At 37.5% G+C, this 18,084-nt stretch overlaps 1 protein-coding gene across 2 annotated transcripts in view; it reads left to right on the forward strand.

Moving 5' to 3' along the window:
• Positions 1-2,943, forward strand: part of SLC16A10 (solute carrier family 16 member 10) — a 179,339-nt gene extending 176,396 nt beyond the window's left edge. For both annotated transcript variants that reach the window (XM_030556130.1, XM_030556131.1), the window contains one exon: positions 900-2,943. In XM_030556130.1, coding sequence (XP_030411990.1) covers positions 900-955 — 56 coding nt within the window. In that variant the 3' untranslated portion in view covers positions 956-2,943. The remainder of the gene's footprint in view (positions 1-899) is intronic.
• The last annotated feature ends 15,141 nt before the right edge of the window (positions 2,944-18,084 follow it).

The raw sequence follows: 18,084 nt of genomic DNA on the forward strand, positions 1-18,084 counted from the left end.
GGACTAAATTCATGTTTACAGGAGCTAGATAAGAATTCTGGCTTTGAGTTGAAAATAGCATATTATTTTTAATGGAACGTGTGCTCAGGTTGCAGAACAAAACTTCTAAGAGCTAAGAATCTTTTGTACCACTGAGTAGCTTTCTTAGGAGTCCCTGAGTCTAGTTTTAATCCATATTTTTATGGCATTTGAGGTTTTATAGTATCAGTGTGCACCTGCTAGTGATTCTGTGTTTAAGGAGATTATTGTTCTAATCTAACACAGCATGCTTCTGGAAGTGTGAAAGCTGTTTAGTTTGATCCATTGACCCTTCCAGGATGGCGTCAATAATTTTAGTCCTTCTAGTAGAGGCAAATTCTTGTGGTGTTTTCCTGGAATTTCTGGTACCTCTTATGACTGACATTTTTGTTTTAATTTCTTATGCCATTTTAACACTTTTTAAAATTCTATATTACGAATGAATAGTCATTTTTTTTGATCCTCTAAACTCTAATCCTTGCTGAAATTATCTTGTTTTGGGAGCTACATTATTTAACCGATCCTCAGTTTTCCTTTCTCCTAATACTCCAACCTGTTCCATTTGCTTAAACCAACTCTGGACCACTTTTATGTTTATTTCTCAGTATCCTGAATATAGAACAATTTAGGATAAGTTTATGATAATAAGTATATTAAACACTCAAAAAGTGAAGGGTATGAACTCACACAGGCATATAAATTCAGAATTAAGGCTATTAAACCATTATTACGTCATCCTTTGTCCCCAGTGCTACAGTGAATATACAGTCGTTCTTTTTCAGGTAAATGTCAGAATAGCTTAGTCTTATGAAGTGCAATACTTGGGTACAATACCATGAGATAGACAAAGCCTGAATTCAGAATTTCTGTTTTTTTTTCAGGATTTGACTCTTCAAAAAAAAAAACAACAAAGACATCTTTAAGGGATACATTTTAAGTGTTCAATAATTGTTCATACCAATAAATGGAAGTATATTATACATAAGAGCTATTAAAGCAACATTAAACAAATTGGGAAGAGATTTTGCACTAAGTGAATATGCAGCTTTATTATGGGCTTTTAAAATTTTGCACGTGATACAACTCCATCTTCTCAAGAAATTGTAGAGAAAGTCTTTGCATGCATGATTACTTATCCTTAACATATCTTTTATTACTTGTGTACTCCTAGGTATTATATATAGTTTGTCAAACCCATACTTCTGGAACACCTATTTTTCTGAAAGTTTTTTTTTTTAATGTAAACGAAAGAGTGCTTTTCAGTTTATCATGATTACGTTTGCAAATACATTGTCTCTGTTTGGATTTGCATTGACAATGCAATGAAACACTTAAATAGATATGCATTACCCAGGCACACTCATCGCCATCTGTTTTAGTTTTCCTGTGTTAGGTGTGCCTTAACAAACAAGCTATTAAGTGTTGAAAATGTTACAAAAAAATTCAATTGAAAGTAATTACATAAGCATCCTAATTATTAAGAGCCAGATTTTGTAACCCTTATTCACAATCGCTTAATATTATTGATTCATTTCAGTTTCTACTCAACATGAGCAAGGCTGTCAGAATCTAGCATTAAAATGGGAAATGGTAAAGTGATATTTATACCCCTTGGGAAAGATTTTCAGGAATGCCTAAGAAATTTAAGACTCTAAATGGGACTTGGGCTCCTAAATCTCTCACGTACTTCTGAAAATCTCCTTTGATTGTAAGTAATGTTGCTAGTTCAAATTCCCATGATTCTCTCATTACAGAAATTACATTAGCAATCACATTATTCTTGTTCTTGTGTTTCCTTCCAGGCAATATTGTTCAATATTGCATATTATAATTACAATACACACTGATAATGCATAGAAACCTATGTGAAACCATTGTATTCATTTCAGTTGACTTTGAAATGAAAAATTAATATTTATCACGGTGCTGACAGTTTCAAAAATTGACACAAGTGGGGTAATGGTAAATAATGCTAAAGAGTGATCCAAATCACTCTGCAAAGTGGGCTCATTTGAAAAACATGTTTTAATACAAGCAAATGCAAGGTCATACATCTAGGAACAAAGAATATGTGTCAGTATTACAGGATGAGATGACTGCATTTTGGAAAGTAAGTACTCCGAAAGGACTTGAGAGTTGTGATGAACTGAATGTGAGAAGTGGTGATTAAGAGCTGAAATAGCCATGGAATGTATAAATGGGAATCTTGAGTAAAAATAGGAAGGTGGCATTAGTTATGTGGATAGCATTAGATTGCTCATTGTTGGAATACTGTATCCAATTCCGGTGCTCACGTTTAAAAAAGAATGTTGAAAAATGGGAAAAGCTACTTAGATAGGCACAGAATCAATTTCTTTTGAAAGTTTATCCACTCTCTGGCAAGATAAACAATAGCAATCCTCTCCTTTTCACATGTATTCACTGTTGTACATGATCTGGGCATACAGATTTTGAAATTCCCAACCGAGATTCTGGATATCAGACAGCCGAGGCACTCGGGACTTGAATGTTGTAGCTTTAGCTTATAGAAATCAGTTTGCTCATTAGGCACTCAAATACTATGGTATAAGAATCTAATTAGAATAGATGTATGGCTTTGGTTCCAGAATCAAGCACAGGATGTATGCAATGGAAGGTAGAAGAACATTTTCAAAAGCAATTTTTTGTCTGAACACCCAGTAGTTGAGGAAATTTAACTTAGATCCTTATTTTTTAATAATGACAAAAGTATAGCACTATTATAATTCCACATAGTGTTTTTATTAGATAAACTTGGCTGACATTTTCAATATGCCTTTTATTCTTATATATGAAAGGTGTCAAAACATTTTTAAGAATTTCAGAATTGTGCATAGTAATCTTAGGGTATGTCTGCACTACCCGCCGGTAGTGATTGATCTATCGGGGGTCATAGAACATCAGGGTTAGAAGGGATCTCAGGAGGTCATCTAGTCCAACCCCCTGCTCAAAGCAGGACCAATCCTCAGATAGATTTTTGCCCCAAATCTCTAAATGGCCCTCTCAAGGATTGAACTCACAACCCTGGGTTTAGCAGGCCAACACTCAAACCACTGAGCTATCCCTCCTCCCAGTATAGATGCAATTAAATCAATCCCCGATCGCTCTGCCATCGACTCTGGTACTCCACCGCTGCGAGAGGTGGAAGTGGAGTCGATGGGGGGAGTGGCGGCAGTCGATCCCGCACCATGAGGATGCGAGGTAAGTTGATCTAAAGTCGATTTCAGCTACGCTATTCTCGTAGCTGAAGTTGCGTATCTTACATCGATTCTCCCCCAGTGTAGACCAGGGCTTAGACTGACTATATTTTATACTACTGTGCATGCTGATATTGAAGACATCGACAAGTGGTTGAATGTCTTTGTGAACATTGTATATTATTTTGACATCAGTTAACATTCATATTGCTAGCATTAACTCTATGCTTTCTAAATCTGATTAGTTAGAAACATAAGGATTGAATATCTCTTGTTATTCCTGGTGCTAAAATAATTGTAATCAAAATCTCAATTACTCAGAATAAAGTAGTGTAACTGTAGTTCATAAGTGGCCCTATTTAGTATCATCGGTGTTGTTGTAGACCACCTTATGTTTTCATATGATATACTCCTGTCTCATATGTTTGCATTTGTGTATAGAAAAAAAACTTATTGCTTAATTACCTATTTACAGTAGTATTCTGATTAGATATGCTCCATTTAACTTGGATTTATATTTAATTTCCAATTAATACATGGTGCAGCCTGACTCACTTAATCCCACTGGGTAAATTTTAAAATCACCTGAATGGTTTAGGAGCCTAAGTCATTGACTTTCACTTAGGCACCTTTTGTTTTACCCACTATTACTATTTTCCCTCCTATGATTTAATAGGGTTTTACAAAACATACCAGTTATATGATGGAAAGATTATATGTAAAAAAGAGACAAGTAAAATAAGATTAGGGGAGACACTGTTGTAAACTAGCAAATTATGATGGAATAACCTTCCCTAACATTTTTAGGATTTCTGCACATTTTGATGCATAAAGTAAAGCTGCTGATAAACTATCAAAGTACTGTTTAAGTTTATCACCCAACCAGTATTTTAATCTTGGCTGGCTTTGACAATACAAAAGAGAAAGTAATTCCTCATGAATAACTTTTAAAAAATCATAGAAATTAATTTAGGCCTTTTCTCAGTATTAGAGATGTAAATTTTCCTCTTAATAAACACTGCTCTTGAAGGTAATAAAAGGAAAAACCAATTCTGCATTCATGCTGGCGTTGTCACCTGGACTGAAGGAATCTTCCTATTTTCCCAGCCTGATAGCAACCTAGTCTCCAAGTGTAAAATTTTCAAAAGTGCAATGGGACATAGGCTCCTAAATCACTAGGCACATTTTTGAAATTTTTACTGTCTTCTTTTAAAACTCCCAGGCAGTGAGACATTAATCAAAGCAGCACTCTCAACTCACATGTACCATGTGAAGTGGGATTATTACCATTGATGCACCAAGTGCTGACACTAGGTTTCATTGGGATTGCCAGATCCTCTCTCTTTCCAATTAGAGGAAGACAAATTAATTGGACCTTTTTCCCCCTGCCTCCCACCTCAATCACACTGATACGGTTGGTGGAAGATTAACATGAACTAATGAAGTACCATCACATGGGATGAGAAATGCCCCATAACTGCATTCAGTAGCAGTACAAACAAGGTACTGTGAATATAACAATTCCATGTCTTTGTCCCCAGTTATAGTCCATAATCCAAGCTTTTATTTTAAAAAATTGTTTCTACTTCCTATGATTACGAAGAGAACACTGTAGATATGAACTGAGTGTAAACCAAAGTAGTAGTGTCTTCCTGACTGGTGCAGATGACCAGAAACAATAATTCTAAGCAATGTGAACTGCACCATGTATCTCAATGATTTTGAAGCCTATTACCATTTCAGTGTCAGCATTTCCTCCATTTCACTGACATCTAGCTAATTTTCTTATACACAATCCTGAACTACATGATGCCAAAAGACCCAACTATTCCATACCCAGATGCCAAATCTCCATCTTCTGCCTTTCAGTTTCTAAGACGCAGCTTATACATTATGGATACAAAAATCTCTAGCATACTGAAAAACGATAGTGTGGGGACAATGTACATTTTAATATCAAAATAATTAGCAGGGGATAATTTTCTGATCATGATAATCATCATATTTCATTTATTTTAACATCTCCATTTTTAATTTAAATGAAGGTGCTGCAGAATTTCCAGTCTGCAGCAGAGTCCAAACACTTTTTGCTGTTAAGTAGATTTTATTCTGTTTGCTTGGGTTTGTTTCATTCCTTTTCAGAGAAAAGCCTCAAACCTTTTGATACCAAAGAGCATTTCTCTTCTCCATTTTTGGAGAGGGGTCTGGGGAAGAGAGTCTTTTCTTTTTGACACATTGTAGAATTTCAGATGTTCATGTCCCATACCCCGAGCCTGTGGATTGGCAGTGACTGTGAGTACCAGAAGTGTGAGCATCATGAACATGAATTGTGCTGAGGCTCTTCAGTAGTGTATTTATCATAAATTTGAATAATTCTGTGTGTGTAACCATTGGTAGAGGCTGATGCTTTCTGATACAATATAGTGCAAACTACAAATTGTGGTGCATGTTTCTGAAACTTTGATCAGACTTCCTCATGTCTGTTTTGAAATATCCTTTAAACTAAATCCCAGCCACTAAATATTGCACATCCATATGCTTTGGCTTAATGCTATACATTCAGCCTATCCGTCCAAATGCACAGTTGTATGGTAAACTCTGGAATAGTCCCTGTCCAATATTTTGACATTATAACCCAGTTACATAAAGAAAGAACATAGAAGTTTATTTAGATTTGTATTCAACCAAAGATCTGTAAAATATGAAAGATATCTTATTTTAAATAGCTTATGCAATTTCAACTCGTATATTTATTAAAAAAAATTAAATCTATTTTTCAGTATTGCTGTGGGCAGTATTGCTTTCAGTAGTTATGTATGAGATTGCTTGATGGCTACTGCTAAACTTAAAAAAATGTAAAACAAATTTCACTCTTTCTACAATATAAAAATATTATACTACTAGACAGTTGTAAAATTGGAAAACCATCGAAAATTACAGTTTCTATGTATATTATCAATTATGGACGATATCATAAATATTGGTGTAGTGTGTTAGAAGTTTAAAAAGGGACCAGCCCAAAAGATAGTTGTATACCCTTTGGAACAGCAGGACAGAAGTGAGTAGTCTTGGCAGAGCTATGTGGTAAAGCCTGTACAGTGTCTAACCACATCAGGCCTGGCTCAAAGCCAGCACTTAGGTAACTTATTTTCATGATAACCAATTTCATGCAAAACTACTTAAAATACTTAATTTTTTAAAAAGTTCAACAGAAGATAAAATGAAAATAAATAAGTTCCCCAAATGCAAGAAACCCATGAAACCTCCTACTTGTATCATTTCCCTTGTATTTCTTTCAGTAAGTCATTTTTGTAGTTGAATTTATCATGCAAGCTAATTAACAAGGTTAATACGTAGGCTTCTAATAAAATATAATTTGTTCTGTACATGATTTTTAACAACAATTAGATTAATCCCTTTATGTAAAGCATTAACTGTCAAATTTACCTATAACTATTCAAAAATAAGCTGCAGAAATCTGATGTTTAGGTCTTCTGACCTAACATCTATCAAAAAGGTCTGGGCAAACTGGTGGTGAACAGCCAGATTTAAATGTCATTTGACCTTGTATTTGCTGTAGCTAAACATGTTCTTTCCTGTTCATATGCATTCATTCCCTCAGACCATCCCAAACTGGGGCTGTAAAAATGAGTTGCTTAGCACCCTCTTTGGAAGCACGATTATGTTGCTAGAGTCCAGAACTACATCCACTTGCTGTTCTATCCTAGCACAGACTTCTGCAGCGAGCAACTCAGAGGGTTACAAAATATATGTAGAGCCCAGTGAATGCTTTTCCTCATGATAGCATTTAAAAAAAAAAAAAAGCCCTCTCTGAAAGCCTGATTCTGAAACCCTTTTACTCCATTCAGTAGTACCTTACTCCACTAGCAGTCCCATAGTACTCAATGGGAGTAACATGAACAATGCTAGGCCCCGAGTGAGTGGCTAGCTGTTTACTTCTGTCCGTGCATAAATAAAACCTAGTTTTAAATAGAAGGCATGCAAGCAAAAACATTAGATACATTTTGCACATGTTGTAGTGCTTGAATGATGCTTGGAATTTGAACTAGCACAGTAACTAAATAATTTCTGCATGGTGTCAAATATCAGGGGGTAGCCATGTTAGTCTGTATCCACAAAACAATGAGTCCGGTGGCACCTTAAAGACTAACAGCTTTATTTGGGCATAAACTTTCGTGAGTAAAAAACCCACTTCTTCAGATGCATGGAGTGAAAATTACAGATGCAGGCATTATTATACTGACACAGAAAGCTTATGCCCAAATAAAGCTGTTTAGTCTTTAAGGTGCCACCGGACTCCTTGTTGTTTTTTAAAATAATTTTTGCCTTATTGATAATTGTGGTTTCAAAATCATTTTTTAGAAGGCCTGCCAACCACTTTTGGCAATGATTTAAGTGTGTGAGAGTAAACTCGGCCAGCAGTCATTATCAGAACGATTTGTTTATTTGGAAAGGTCTGCCAGTTAACTCAAGTAGCAATGAAACACAGTGTTAGTGCCACTTGAACCTATTGCTTCCATCAGCAAGAAATCAGTGAAAATGTACTTTGCAGAAACACTTTCCTAGACTCACATGGTTAGTGCATTTCTCTATGTGCTAGATAAGAGCTACTGTGTTCAGCCTTCAAAAATGCTTCTAAATTGCACATTTGAATTTCAGTATTTTTGCAATCAAGCAGGACACATTTCATGGTTAAACATACTAATATTCAGCATATACACAGAAAGATGCTTCATCAATGACTTCCACTGGGATCTTCCAGAACGCTTAACATTCCTTTTTGGGATGACTACTGGATCTGAATCTATCAAAATTAGATGTTGGAAAATCTCTTGCCCCTAGAAAGAAAGTTGATGTAGTAGTCAGATGCTGAAAAAATGAATGTCTGCTGACTTTATTACTGAACAGAAAAAAGTTAGTAGAAGTTAATATTTATTTTTATTTACCTGTGATTGGTCATGTTCTTCACCAGATGCTCTAACTGGCCAATTATTAAGAGGGACATAGTCAAATATATTTAAATAATATTTTAGTACTTTTACTATTTTTTGAATACTGCTTAGAATATTGAAAGTTATATTGCTTCTACTAGATTAATAATTCTCCTTTGTATTCCCGTTCCTAGTTAATGAAATATAAGCAGACATGGAAATAGGTGATTTCCTCTTTTTGATGGAAACATTGTTGATGTCAGCAAGTTTTAAGGAAAAGGGATTGTGAATTAACAGTGCTGTGTCTCCCGACGCAGAACCAGAGCAAAAAACTTTTTGCAGGTCAGGGATTTTTTTAATTCATTTTTAATTTTTCAGCAATGAAAATAGCAGATGAAAAATAGACTCCCCAGAGGTCTTTTACCTGCTATAAGAATTTTGAAATACATTGTGTCAAATTTTGGGCATGAACATGAGCATCCACTTAAATCCTTTGTGACTTATTGTCAACAATAATCTTGATAAACTCTTCCATTGTTTACATAGTCTAATTTTTTTAATTACTTTTTATTATAGCTTTAGTAAGTAAATGTGTATGTTTCTTAGCAACCCAACTGTTGATCGAAAGATACTCTTTGCCAGTGCATTGACAAAAATGTCAATCTGATTTTATAAATTTCTTTGCCTACTTTATTTTTTATGTGAAAATGTTTATGCACATAAACAATGCCAAAATAATGAATTCCAAGAAAGCCTTTAGTAAGCATCATGTAAATCAAAACTCAGGGCTACAGAAAAACTTTTTTTAGTCAAAGAATGTGAAATTATACCTTTGCTATGTTATAGTTTTAAGTGCTTTTGCTATTTTTACATAACATTTTGGATAGGTTCCCCCCTAAATTTTCAAAAGTGTTCACATCTAGGCCCATAAATGCAAAGGCCAAAATTCTGAAAATCTGGCAACTTTATTTAGGTGCCTGCGACAGGAGCGCTTTTGAAAATCTAGCTCTGTCTCCATCATTGAATCATTTAATATCTTATTAACTTAAACCAGTTAAAGTACTTAATGTTAAAACTGCATAAGTGTATACACATATGCTAACTGCATGTATAAGACCATGGAGGTAAGGTCAAAATCTTTTGATAAACTGTTCATCTTTTCTTCCCTCCATGCATATGGGCACCTCTCATCATTTATGAGTGAAATTTATGTGTACCTGGAAGGATGAATGGACCCTTTAAAAATCAAACAACCTTGCTTTGAAGATACTTCCATTTTTAAATGAAACTGTCAAAGTGTTGGGATAAAATTTTTGTCTTGTTTAAGCATCTGTATACTATGAACTGTCAGGTGTACATCTCCAGTATATGTAAAATTTTATTTTAATATTTCTTTAGCATGTATCCAAAAGGGTACATCTGGTATAAAACAAATTGATAATATTACTGAATAGGACAATGGCTTTAGTTTTATTTTGAGCATAAACTGGCATAACACTGAAATCGTAGTGGCTATCAGAGACATGAACATTTTGATATTTTATCTGAGAACTGAGTTATTCTTTTATTTCTTTTCTATCCTCAAAAATTAGAAAGGAAAATATGTTTGTTTTGAGAGAGCATGTGTACATTCAGAGCATGCTGTACACCCAAATTCTCTGGCTCTGCTTTTCTTTCTCCAGAATATGAAGGTACTGGCAGAAATGTTTAAATGTAGATTTCTGTGCTGAGTGATATCACTGCTCTTGATCTTATTGGTATTTTAGAATTTTCCTCTTTACATTTTAGTGCATTTTATTAAGTTTTTAAGGCCATGATTCTTACGTTATCCAGTTTGTAATATGCAATTGAATGTAGAAGAAATAAATCACTTCAGCAAAATGAACTGTTTTAACCTTTTTGAGTTGACAGACTCCTACAATGGAAAAAATGTGAAACCTCTCCTCCTCTGAAAAAATTGCAATAAATTTTTTTAATGCAAACTGCATACACTTGTGTGGTTATATATATCTATATTTAAAATTCTTCAAAAAGTGAAATTCAAATAGAAGAATAATACTCTACACAAGAAGCATAAAGTGGTAATTTAAAACTGGGTCAGAAACATAGGCACCAAGGGAACTTTTAACCAAAAAACAGGCACTGAGTTTTGGCGCCTACCAGTTCAGCAGGAGTTTTGTGGGTCACAGTGGAGCCAAAACTGGGACCTAGGGGCCCAAGTCTGGAGTTTGGGCACCTAAATCTATTTTGTGGATCTCGGCCATAAAGTTTAAATGATCTGATTAAAACTTCCCTTCCCCCCCCGCTGACTTGTCATATTTCCCTAGTTCTCCAGTTTCCACAAGTTTCCATCTTAGAATAGATGTGGATTTTAAATGTAACAACAAAACAACAACAAAAACCTGTCTGGCTTTTACATAATATAGAGAAACAAACAAGTGCACACCTAACTTTATTTTTCCTTTCTAGGTCACCTTTAATAGAAAAGTTTAACCATGCCATATGGCACCCATCCCCACGCAAAGCACTCCATACTTTTCCTCCTGACTCGGAATGTGAATAGCAATAGTATGACTATGCTGTAACTTTTATGCAATCTAATAACTTCTTGTCTGAACTGATATTTTTTCCTCCCTTTATAGTGAGCATATTGCTAGCAGATAAGCAAAGCATTTTCTATGATCTTGGGACTCCTTGACTCAATCGTGCAGCCATTGAAGCGAATGGGAGTTTTGCTATTGTCTTCAATAGGATGAAGATTTGCCTCTGACTGTACTAGTCCAATGTGTGTATATAAATTGTAGCATGATCAGGAACAGTAACTGAGAATATTTATGAAATTATGTAAACATATGGGAAATAAGGTGTGTGAATAATATTAATGAAGATAAAATGGATGCCATTTAATAAAGGAATTAAGTAATTCTTATGTCAGAGAATGTCCCTTAATCATTGTAGGTATAAAAAAGTATTCCTCAACTTTTTTTTTCTTTCATTCCCTTTGGGATATATAACTGAGAAAGCAGAATGGCACAAACCCTGCCAGAATAGGATTATTAAACATTAAGGAACAGAGTAAAATATGCTAATTATAAATACCATGTTACCAGTGGTCAGATAGGTAACCTAGAAAGGTAAAATGTGTTCTAATTAGAATACCTATTCCTGTGGTATGGGATGTGACACCCTGGCACCCCAATGTTCACCACTGTCATGTAACACTGCTCTACAGCCAAAATGCTTCTGAAATAAGTGTAGTCCAACTTTACTAATTCTGGGTCACTGAGAACGAAAATGATGCTTAAAATTGTTGATTGGCTCTAGTTTTCAAGATATGGTATTGGGTCAGTATATACGACCCTTGATTTGGGAATGGCGGAGGATAAGTGAGTTATAAAGGGAAGGGATCTCAATTTAAACCAGAAATGACTAAAATACATCTTTGACTGGATCTGTGAATAAATCTATGACTGGGTTTGGACAGTACTTGCTTTTTAGGCAAAACAATGAATGATGCAATCTGAAGCTGGTATTGCGTCATACATGATATGACATGTTATTCCTAGAAGTCATGGATGATGCAATCATAACAAAGCTTACATCACTCTGCTGAACAAATTGCCCTATATCAGCTCTAGAAATCATACAGTGTCATGCTCTCTTATTTGTTAGCGTTTGATTTTGCAAAGGGACACATTTCTGTTTAGCCAAAGTGAGCAGAGATGCCTCGTACTTGTGTGAAAAGTGCAGATAACTTCTGCTATGTTTGTGGTGAAGTGACTTTTGCATCACAAAAGCACAGTATAACCACTATGGCTAAGAAAGCCTATCACCTTTATTTTGGCTGCAAAATTGGAGATCAGGACTGTCATAAACAGATAGCTAAGGGTTAATGTCTCTTTCACCTGAAGCACCTGACCAGAGGACCAATCAGGAAACCAAATTTTTTTCAACTCTGGGTGGAGGGAAGTTTGTGTCTGAGTCTTTTTTTTCTGTCTGCCTGCTTTCTCTGAGCTTTGGAGAAGTAGTTTCTACTTTCTAGTCTTCTGTTTCTAAGTGTAAGGACAAAGAGATCAGATAGTAAGTTATATGGTTTCTTTTCTTTGGTAGTTGCATGAATATAAGTGCTGGAGTGCTTTGATTTGTATTCTTTTTGAATAAGGCTGTTTATTCAATATTCTTTTAAGCAATTGACCCTGTATTTCGTCACCTTAATACAGAGAGACCATTTGTATGTATTTTTCTTTCTTTTTATATAAAGCTTTCTTTTAAGACCTGTTGGAGTTTTTCTTTACTTCAGGGAAATTGAGTCTGTACTCACCAGGAAATTGGTGGGAGGAAGAAATCAGGGGAGATCTGTGTGTGTTGAATTTGCTAGCCTGATTTTGCATTTCCTCTGGGTGAAGAGGAAAGTGCTTTTTGTTTCCAGGACTGGGAACGGAGAGGGGGAGTCACTCTGTTTGGATTCACAGAGCTTGTGTCTGTGTATCTCTCCAGGAGCACCTGGAGGGGGGAAGGGAAAAAGGATTATTTCCCTTTGTTGTGAGACTCAAGGGATTTGGGTCTTGGGGTCCCCAGGGAAGGTTTTTTCAGGGGGACCAGAGTGCCCCAAAACACTCTAATTTTTTGGGTGGTGGCAGCAAGTACCAGATCCAAGCTGGTAACTAAGCTTGGAGGTTTTCATGCTAACCCCCATATTTTGGACGCTAAGGTCCAAATCTGGGACTAAGGTTATGACAAGGACAAGAGGTGGGCCCCACACATATGCTGCAACACTTGTGCAACAAATCTTCGCCAGTGGTTGAACAGGAAAAGGAAATCTATGCCTTTTGCAGTGCCAATGATTTGGAGAGAGCCAACAGATCATCCCAGCAATTCTTCCTTCTGCATGGTGCTTCCAGTTGGGAAAGGTGTGTCAAAGAAGATTAAGTGGACTGTGCATTATCCAAACATTCCATCAGCTATACGCCCAGTACCCCACGGAGAAGGACTGCCGGTTCCTGATGCACCAGAATCATTCTCACTTGAGTCAGACGAGGAAGAGGATGAAACTTCTGGTCCTGAACTATCAATGTCACAGGACCCACATTTTCTCCCATCCTTCTCCTGTGAAACACACTTCATAACACAAAGTGAACTGAATGACCTTGTCAGGGATTTGGAACTACCCAAGAGTAAGGCAGAGCTGTTGGGCTCCAGACTACAGCAGTGGAATCTCCTGGCAGGCTATCAGGGCAAATGGAGCCCATCAATGCTTGCAGACTATTGCTGGACAGTGACAAGAGATGCTCCATTTAATGAATACAAGAGACAAGCCAAGAAGCGCCGAGTAGACGCTGAATAGGACTAAACTATGTACATAATAGTTTTTTGCCTTTTGTTTCATAATAAATTTTATTTTTAGAACCCTTTTGCTGATTTTTAAAGTGTTACATAAACAGGACAAGTGAAATATTATCATGTAAAGCAACCATAAACACATGAAAAGACCTAGGTTTACAATTTATGATTAAAACTCTACTATCTACACAATATACATAGACATAAAATGTAAAAACTTAAATATCTTAGAAACAGTAGCCAATCAGTTGTTTTAATTGTCATATTTGAATTCAGCACATCAAAATACATAATAAATATCACATTTTATCTCTTAAGCAGACGACTTCTCAAAAATTGTAGACCAGTGTAATTAGGATATGTTTTGTACAAAGTATGCCTTGTGAGGTATCATTCTAAAAGTCTTGATCTGCTAGATCTTAATATCTCATTGGATTTGATGCACTATCATCGTATGTGAAGTTATGATGTTTGGATTATATGTGTTACTGAAACATGTTGTGAGGTTGAAAACATCCACAAGCAGCCTTTTAGGTGCAACAGTTAAAAAGGCCAAACAACATTAATGGCTTGTTGAAGAAATGCACACAAGCACAAGGAGGAGTCCTTGTGGCACCTTAGAGACAACACATTTATTTGGGCATAAGCTTTCGTGGGCTAAAACCCACCTCATCAGATGCATGGAGTGAAAAATACAGTGGCAGGTATAAATATACACCACATGAAAAGATGGGAGTTGTCTTACCACGTGGTGGGTCAGTGCTAACGAGACAATTCAGTTAGGATGATTGTGGCCCATTCCAAACAGTTGACAAGAAAGAGTGAATATCAACAGAGGGAAAATTAATTTTTGGAGTGACCCAGCCACTCCTAATCTTTATTCAGACCTAATTTGATAGTATCAAGTTTGCAAATTAATTCTAGTTCTGCGGTTTCTGGCTAAAGTCTGGTTTTGAAGTTTATTTGTTGAAGAATGGTGACTTTTAAGTCTGTTTTTGAGTGTCCAGGGAGATTGAAGTGCTCTCCTACTGGTTTTTGAATGTTACAATGCTTGATGTCTGATTTTGTATCCATTTGTTATTTTGTCTAAAGACTGTCCGGTTTGGCCATTGTACATGGCAGAGAGGCATGATGGCATATATCACATTGGTAGATGTGCTGGTGAACCTTGCGAGACAAGCCAGTCCTCACTTACACACAGCCCCAACCTCAATACTCACCAGCAACTACACACCACAAAACAGAAACACTAACTCAGGAACCAACCCCTGCAACAAACCCCATTGCCAACTCTGTCTGCATATCTATTTAAGGGACACCATTATAGGATCTAATCACATGAGCTACAGCATCAAGGGCTCGTTCACCTGCACATCTACCAATGTGATATATGCCATCATGTTCCAGCAATGCCCTTCTGCCATGTACATGCCCCTCTAACTTAAATCTCTCTTGATGCAGATTAACCCCATTACTTCTTGTCCCAGCTTCAGAAGACAAGGAGAAAAACTGGTCACTGCCCTCTGTAACAGCCCTTATTATATTTGAAGCCTGTTACCTGGTCCTCCTTCAGTCGTCTTTTGTCAAGATTAAATGTACCAAGTTTTTCCATCTTTCCTCATAGGTTTGGTTTTCAAAACCTTTTATCATTTTTCTTGCTCTTCTCTGGACTCTCTACAATTTGTCCATATCTTTTTTTTTAAAGCATGTGTCATACACAGATAGTTAAGGGTTAATGTCTCTTTTACCTGTAAAGGGTTAAGAAGCTCAGTGAATCTGGTTGACACCTGACCAGAGGACCAATGGGAGGACAAGATACTTTTAAATCTCTGTGGAGGGAAGTCTTTCTTTGTGCTGTTTTTTTTGTTCGTTGTTCGCTCTTGGAACTAAGAGGGGCCAGACGTGCAACCAGGTTTCTCCAATCTTTCTGAAACAGTCTCTCATGTTCAAAATAGTAAGTGCTAGCTAGAAAAGGCGGATTAGTTTTATGTTTGTTTTCTTACCTTGCAAATGTGTATTTTGCTGGAAGAATTTTTGCCTCTGTTTGCTGTAACTTGTATCTTAGGCTAGGCTGGAGGGAGTCCCTCTAGCCTATATAAGCTGAAGACCCTGTAAACATTTTCCATCCTGGTTTTACAGAGATAATTTTTACTTTTTTTCTTTAATTAAAAGCTTTCCTTTTTAAGAACCTGATTGATTTTTTCCTTGTGTAAAACCCAAGGAGATTGGGTCTGAACTCACCAGGGATTGGTGGGGGGAAGGTTAATTCCTCTCTGTTTTAGGATCCAAGGAGTTTGGATCAGTGTATCTCTCAGGATAACCCAGGGAGGGGAAAAGGAGGGGGAATGGTTTATTTCCCTTTGTTTCAAGACCCAAGGGCTTTGGGTCTTGGGTCCCCCAGAGAAGATTTTGTGGGGACAGGGAGTGTACCAGACACTGAAATTTCTGGTTGGTGGCAGTGCTATCAAATCTAAGCTAGGAATTAAGCTCGGAAGGGTACATGGAGGTCCCCATTTTTTGGACGCTAAAGTTCAAAGTGGGAAAGATACCTTGACAGCATGGCACCTGGAATTGGACATAGTACTCCAGTGGCGAGGAAAGATGGACAATTACCTCCTGTCTTACCTATGATGTTCCTTTTAATACACCCCAGAATGATTAGCCCTTTTTGCGACTGCATCGTATTGTTGACTCATATATTCAATTTGTGATCCACCCAGATACTTTTCAACAATACTACCGCCTACCCAGTTATTTCCCATTTTGAGGCTGTGCATTTGATTACCCCTCCCTAAATTTAGTACTTTGCACTTGTTTTTATTGAATTTCATTTTGTTAATTTCAGACCAATTCTCTAATTTGTCAAGGTTATTTTTGAAATTTTAATCCTGTCCTCTAAAGTGCTTGCAACCCCTCCGAGCTTGGTGCCATCTGCAGATTTTATAAGCATATTGTCCACTCCATTCTCCAAGTGATTAATGAAAATACTGAAAAGTACCAGAACAAGGACGGACCCTAGCGGAACCCCACTAGCTATGCTAGTTTGACAGCAAACCATTGATAACTCCTTTTTGATTAGTCTTTCAACCAGTTGTGCATCCACCTTGTCGTATGTTCATCTAGGCCACATTTCCCTAGTTTGCTTGTGAGGACGTCATGTGGGACTATGTCAAAAGTCTTACTGAAATCAAGGTATATCATGTCTATTGCTTCCTCCCTATCCACTAGACCAGTAACCTAGAAGAAAGAGAGCAAATGTGGAACTCTCACTGTAGGAGAGAAGGCTGGCCAGGGCCAGACTTTGCCTAGCAAATTTCCTGGAGAAAAAGGAAGAGTTTGTTTATGTTGCTTCAGTCTTGTTTTGAACTTTGAGTGCCTGAAAGGGGTAGAACTGTAAATTCAAACTGGAGAGTTATGTCTGTGCAACACACAATACAGTGGAGGTTGGGTGAAGCAGTGAAGACCAGCAAGGAAACAAGCTGTGTGGCTGCTGCACAACATAATGCCAGAAATGGGGTGCTCTGGTAAGAACATGCTATAAAACATGGTGGAGAATACGGGCAGGCAATTGGCCACTGGAATTGAGGGGAAATTGAAGCCAGTGAGTATTGACTGATGTTGCACCCAGTTTGGGTAACTCGGAAAGATGGAGGAGGTGACATGCCTGCTGGTGATGATGCAGCGGCAGCAAGGACAGCAGCAACACGCTCAGACCCTGCTCCTGTAATTGATGGAAAGCCTGCAGAAATAGCAAGCAGCACAATTTACTGCTCAGCAGTGGTGGTAGGAGGCCCAGCAGCAGGAGTGGTTGTGGAAGCAGCTGGGCTGAAAAGCTCTGGGGACTTCAGCTGGTATTGGAGAGGGTAGTTCAAGCTGGCTGGTCCCCGGCCTGGTAACACTGGAGCCAGAGAATGACCAGGAGGCCTTCCTCTGTATCTTATGAATGAGTCTACTTAGGTGGCTCTGATGGGTGAGGCACAGGCAGTCTACTGAGTGGCGAGCAACAAGCAGACAAACTCATAGCCTGTGGTGAAGGCTGATCTCTTGGATAGACTGAAACTGTCTCTGAAGCATACCAACAACATTTCTGGGATAAACTCTTCCCATGGAGAGCATTACCACAGGTAGTTGCTCAGATTATGGGACCTCACTGCCTGGTAGTTATGCGCAGAGACTAGTTCCATAGAGAAAATCACAGACCAGGTGGTTCTAGATCAGTTCTTGAAGGCTCTATTGATGAGCCTACAGCTGAGGAAGGCAAGCCCAACCTGCCTTGGCAGGTGAGGCTGTTGAATGGGAAAAGCCTATTTTGAGGCCAAAGGAGCTGAATGATGTGGCAGACTGAGTGATTCACTCTGGAAGAGGGGCTACCCCAATCTAGAGCCTCACAGGGAAGCTCTCAAATAGAGAAGGTCCAAAGTAGCCCAAACAGGGGGATGTGCAGAAGCTACCCAGGATCCTGGTGAGTCCCACACTCTGGGGGCAGGTGAGAAGTCCAGTAGTGTGCTTCAGATGAAGTAAGAATTAGGGTATTAGGTGAGAATATCAGATAATGGAGT

The sequence above is a fragment of the Gopherus evgoodei genome, chromosome 3 (assembly GCF_007399415.2).
Source record: "Gopherus evgoodei ecotype Sinaloan lineage chromosome 3, rGopEvg1_v1.p, whole genome shotgun sequence".
In the NCBI taxonomy this organism is placed as follows: domain Eukaryota; kingdom Metazoa; phylum Chordata; order Testudines; family Testudinidae; genus Gopherus; species Gopherus evgoodei.